The 6,000-nt window shown below is 37.5% G+C and overlaps 1 protein-coding gene across 1 annotated transcript in view; it reads right to left on the minus strand.

Annotated features, from left to right (window-relative positions):
• Positions 1-5,391, minus strand: part of DNM1L (dynamin 1-like) — a gene marked incomplete at its 3' end in the record, with an annotated part of 29,062 nt that extends 23,671 nt beyond the window's left edge. Inside the window, exon 1 of the mRNA XM_009995211.1 lies at positions 5,317-5,391. Coding sequence (XP_009993513.1) covers positions 5,317-5,391 — 75 coding nt within the window. The remainder of the gene's footprint in view (positions 1-5,316) is intronic.
• Between the last annotated feature and the right edge of the window lie 609 nt (positions 5,392-6,000).

The following is a 6,000-nucleotide window of genomic DNA, read 5'->3' on the forward strand; positions in this document are numbered from 1 at the left end:
GCTTTTGATAGAACTGCATTAAATTCTTCCAGTTTTCTGCAGCTGGGAAGTCAACACAGATATGCCATGAGAAAACCTGCTCTGACAATCATTGCATGAGCAAGGAAACGTTTCTACATTAATGCTACTACCAAACAATTATCTAAAAAAACCCAAAAAAACACAAAAAAAAGCCACCCAAAAACAAAAAACCACCAAAAAACACCCCACAACAAAAGAACAACCAAACAGATGCTTCAGACAGGTAGAATGTGCATTACTGCTACACAACTTTAATTCAGCTTGCCAGTTCTGAAAGAACAGATTCAAGACTTGAAGTAAACAACAAAATTACTACATAACCTAGCATAATAAGAAATCAGTGTGCCAAGTATCTTTTCAAAATCATACATTTAGTGACTTTTTTGTGACTTCTACTAAAAATGAAAAATAGATCAGCAGAGACCAAGTAACATAGTACTATCAGACCACACATTTCTACTAGTGCCATCAGACAAGATAGGAACATATTCCATGAGAGAATTAGAACCTATTAAAATAGGGTTAGCTTTCTTTTCCTCTAGCACTTCACTCAGTAACTATGTTTTATGGCACAGAAAAATGCTCTTTTATCAACAATGTCATCATTGTCGCCTCAACAGGTGAACAACAACCCATTGGATATATTTTTCAAAGAAAATCTAAGTCAACTTTGACAGTAGTGAGGTCAACTGTCTAAACAGACTTGGGAGAAGGACAGGGTCACAGGCAACAGAAATAGAGCCTTTTAACGATTTTTTTTTTCTTCAAAAGACTTCCCCAAAAAGTAATGAATAATTTTCTTCTTCAACTGACCTTTTCCAATCAACTTCATGCATGTCCCATTCAACAAGCTTATAACAGGACATTAGGCACTGAAACCTTATCAAAGAGTAACTGAAGAACTATCCGGCCAAAGCACAAACTAGTTCTGGAACTCCCTGAGAGAGGTCCCATTGTAGCACACTTCTGAAGAATTGCTGCTGTCATAGAATGTGAAAAACCAATTTCAGTGTGACAAATGAGAAAGTACTTCTTAATAAACTTCCTAATTCACAAGTGGAATGCCTCCTCAAAAGATGACATAATAAAGGTTCATCAGCTGCACAGGGGGGAAAAAATTAACAAAACTGTAGGGGTTTATTTATTAAAAATATTTTAATATCTCTTGAGCAGATGGGTAACTCTTACAGAATGATAGCTCAGTCTCAAAGGTCTGGAGGTGAGACTTAGATTAAAAGGCTCATCAAGACAAAAAAAACCCAAACACCAAACAAACAAACAAAAAAAAAAACAAGCTACTGGACACTACTGCTCATTGTTTGATCCTTCCAAACGGGAGGTACTGCAGAAAGCCAAGACGGGTACACAACAATGTGTGGAACTATACCACTCTCACAGTTATCTTTGGATGTAGAAGGAACAATCTGTATCCTTTGCAAATGTGAAGTCATACATTAGATGAGACACTACTCCACACATCAGGAAATTTGTTTCCAATTGCATTACATTCCTTTATTAAACTAATCTCTTCTTGGAACATAATACAGTATCAAATGACGCACTCCTTAATCTGAGCCCCATACACATCCATTACTAGGAATTGTCTGGGAACATGGTAAGGAAAGCAGTAAACACAAAGCTGACCTTATTTTGCCAGTGGAAGTAAAATGAGGGATATGGGTCTGTTCAGAATACAAATTCAGTTTAGCCAGTCCTTTATACAACAGATGCAGACAGAGACTAATACTGATGACCAAGGTACCACAGAATAAGTCTGCAGTAGCATCACATTTGTTTTGTCATTTCACTGGAACATTCATCATGATTTTAAGCACAGACTGAAATCCACAAACTCATTTCATGACAGGTCCAGAGAAGTGTTACCAAATTTTAACTTTTTGTGGCACATCAGTCAGGTCTTCCTCTGGACCCTAATACCTGACCCTAATTTGAAGTATCTATAAACTATGACATCTCAAGGAACTTTCTATAGATTGCTGTGAGAAAAAAGGCAATTAAAGGAACATCTTACTGTCTGATGCTTTTTTAATCATTGTATAATACTGCTGCTGCTGCTGACTGTTTAACACTCTGCTCTGTTAACCATCATCAGTCTCACAGATAGGCACCTGAGTTTGGTGGATGGTAAAACTGTTTTTCCCTTAAGTAAGAACAGAGGAAGAGATTATGTACACATGAACGTAAATATTGTGTGTCAATATACACTGACAGCATATATGATATGAAGCTTATCAGCTTTCTCGCTGCCTCCTTAACAGTTACATTTTCGTAATTATCAACATCATCTTCAGGTCAATCTAAAACAATCAAGGATGGAGGGCAGAATAACAGAAAAGTGTTTGGGCACTCACTCTCACAAATTAAAAAGCTGAAATCTGTAATAATTCTAAAAAGCCAACATCTCTACTGTTTAACATTCTGAATGATCTTGCTTCTGGCTTGCTATACTTCATTTCTTCACTTGTCCATGCATATTTCAACTGCAAGCACTTCTTAAGTACCAAGAGGCATTTCCTCCTATCCATTACGCTAATTCTTATGAGGAAATTTGGTTTGTAACCTGCTGTATTATTAACCACATCTTTCAGGAATTGAGAAGCAGCTGTCAGCAGTACATGACACTATAATTTCCCAGCTTCATTAAAATTAAGATAGGTTACTTTCAGAAACACTTCAGGGTTGTTGACAAACCAAATTGGAAGTGACTTTGTATTGGAAACACTGAAGTAACACTATGAACAAGAATTTGCATTCATCCCAAACTTTTACTTTATTGGCTTTCTTATTCTTTCTCCAAGTTCTAATTAGCACTTCTAATTTTAGAAGGCTTGTGCCCTATACCCAACAGCATGCGAAGATACCTTCTCCATATTGAAGAGAACCCTGACACCATCCTCTTCCACTATTGATAGTTACCCTCCACTTTGAGCCTTTTTTCTAGGTACAAAAGCCTAGGCCCTGCTGGAGAAGACAAAGGCAAAGAAATCACTAAGTCCCTGAGGCTCTTCCATATTCACTATCACTAAATCACCTGTCACAGTCAGCAGCAAGCCCTTATTTCCCTTCTTTCTCTTTTTTCTTAACTGCTGATGCACTACTGGAAGTTCTTCCTGTTTCCTTTGATGTCCCTTACCAGTTACAACTCTAGTGGAATGTTGGCTTTCTTAATACTATCTCTGCATATGCAGGCAGTATTTTTATATCCTTGAGTGAACTTGTCCTCACTTCTACCTCCTGCACGAGTCTTCTGTATTGACACTCGGTCATGAGGTCCCTTCACGCTGCTCTCCTTACACGTCTAATTGTTTTCCTGAGCATCTGTATGGATTACTGTACTGTGCCACAGTGAGGTTGTCCTTCACAGAATGCCATGTCTCTTGAGCTTCACTATCCTGTTACTCGCTGGCTCACATCAATTAGTTCAGTAAATAAGCCAAAGTCTGCTCTTATTCTTAGGAAGTCCACGTAGCAAGAAGGCAATAAACGAGACTCACACAGGTCTCACTGATGGACAAGAACCATGAGATTTTTTAGTCACTTGCTCAGATTCTTGCATATGTCAACTCCCATTAAAATCATAATAGACTTTTATCAGCTGCAAAAGATTTCAAGTCATCTTACAAGAATCTGCTGCCTTCCTTCTGTCTTTAGACTTCATACTTGCTTTGTGGTACCAATGTAAAAAAAAAATACAAAAAAATCTGTGGAAAAAACTTTTCTTAGGAAACATGTTCAACAAACTACTGGGGAACTTCCAAAAAGAAAGTTGATTGAAATAGGTGTCAACTTTGTTCATTGCATGTGATAGCAGAAACTGATATACATTTGATTATCTGATCAAATAGGGAAAAACTGCAAAGAACTCCTGCAACACAACACAGATTTACTGCTGGACAGCAAAAGAAAATAAAGAGGCAGTAATATCAGTATTCCCTGTGTCTTCTTCAGTGGCACAACGATAACAAGCATTTGAGAATGACAGTAAGGAACTGCAAGATAGGAAAGGTTTCTCAGTGAGACATAACTCCCAAAGAATTATCTCAAAAAAAGGAACACATATACTTTGACACCCAAGGTAGAATGCTGGCAATTTTGCAGTTTATGTCATACAAGAATTATAAAAGTCCTGCTGGCTAAATCATGCTCTTAGCAACACATACACAGTTTACTAAATTGTAATTCTACTATCAGGAAATACAAGCTAATGCATTTTTGCTGGGATCTCATCCACAGAAAAATTACCCATATAGGTGCTTTGAAAATAAGTTATTTGCCTGTAGGTATCCTGGGAGAATTCAGTGTGCTATAATTAAAGATATTTTTTCTTTCTTTGTTTTGCAAACATTTATTATGCTGAAATAAAAGGCCAGCACATGTGCAGCTCAGAAGTTCCACAAGAAGTATGTTTTGATTGGCATAGGTATTGTTGCAACATTTTCCTATGTGAGCCAGGGACACCCCAAGCTAGGCTTGTTCTACACAGCCAACAAATTTTAAAACATATTTACTAATCAAAAGAGAATTTTGAAGTCCTAAGCAGGTCCGATTAATATTGTGAGACACTATTTGAAACAAAATTAAAATTCTAGCAAGATGCAGAAGAGCTAACAGGCTGATCCAAACTTGAGCAAGCACTGCTGACTGTTGTAAATGCATTTTCTCTGTGACAGATTTGATGTTTGGTAAACATAAACAGCTAATTAATGTCAGCCTCACTTTGCTGCTTGTCTGCAACAGGCACCAGAACAGTCAGGGTATGATTTGAGAGGAGGAAGGGATGGCAAAAAGGAAAACAGTTACACTGAAACCGAGATACACTGGATGTCAGATATCAAAACAAACAAAAAAAAGTAAGTAAGTAAGTTTGCAAAACATTTGGGAGAAAGACCAAGCTCTCTCCAGCCAGCATAGCCAGCACTGAAGGTCTGCTCTACTTACATCCCCTTTTACAAATGTAGATATGTCTTCCTGCATCTCCTTGAAATCCCAGGAAAGATCCCTGAATTAAAGAAAAACAAGAGAAGAGGAAGGAAGATATTCCTGAGTTGAGCTTGGCATGGAGTTTTCCTGGTTGCTTGCTACAAGGTGGAGTTTCCTTCACCTAAAATTGGCTTTTTGCCAACACAATGCAGGACACATTGAATAAACTGAATAAATTGAAGTGGCTTAACTTTCTGTTCCCTTGACCTCCTCTGACATAGAAAGGTCATAGAATCTCTTCAGAGCACATTGAGCATCAGAAGTTTAAGACTAGAACACCTCTCTCTCTCAAACCAGATGGTTTGCTAGAGGATCCACTGGATTCTTCTCCTCACTGCAGTAGCCAGGATCATACATTAGTTTCCCCATTGCTGGCAAATTACTGTCCACACTGTTCAGCCTAACAGAATATACAGTTACATATATTCAAATGCACAGGCTATTTCTCATCTCAGATCAAGAAACCTTCCTACTTGGCAACAAAACTAGTTTAGAGCTATCTGGGAATAGCAAAAAACTCTGAAATAGTGATGGAAAAGCTGGCAGTCTGAGGGTGTTCTCCAAGCTCTATCAGCAGCAGTCTTCATTTTCTTGAGACCATGTACTAGGATACAGAAATAACTTACACAATATTTACATGGAGAATGAGAAAGTTCTCATAAGATCAAGTCACAGAAACAACACTTTGCAAGAAGCCACGTAGCAGTGTAAAATTTACAAATATTTTGTAATTAATATCAAAACTCATCCAGAAAGAGGAAAAATTAGGAGACTTCAGTTGCTCAGAACACCAGGATGGTAGGAAATAAAACCTAGAAGAGGAGGGACAAAGGGGACATGGGAAACAGAAAGCATTTAAAGTTAAATTAAGGGTTATAAATTGTTTCTATTTCTACATTCTCTAGAAAAGAAAGAACTTATTTGATGTATGGAAGTAGAAATAAATGAGAACTTCAGACAGACACAAGCACAAAACAA

This window comes from Chaetura pelagica, unplaced genomic scaffold (assembly GCF_000747805.2).
Source record: "Chaetura pelagica isolate M959 unplaced genomic scaffold, ChaPel_1.0 scaffold343, whole genome shotgun sequence".
Lineage (NCBI taxonomy): Eukaryota > Metazoa > Chordata > Aves > Apodiformes > Apodidae > Chaetura > Chaetura pelagica.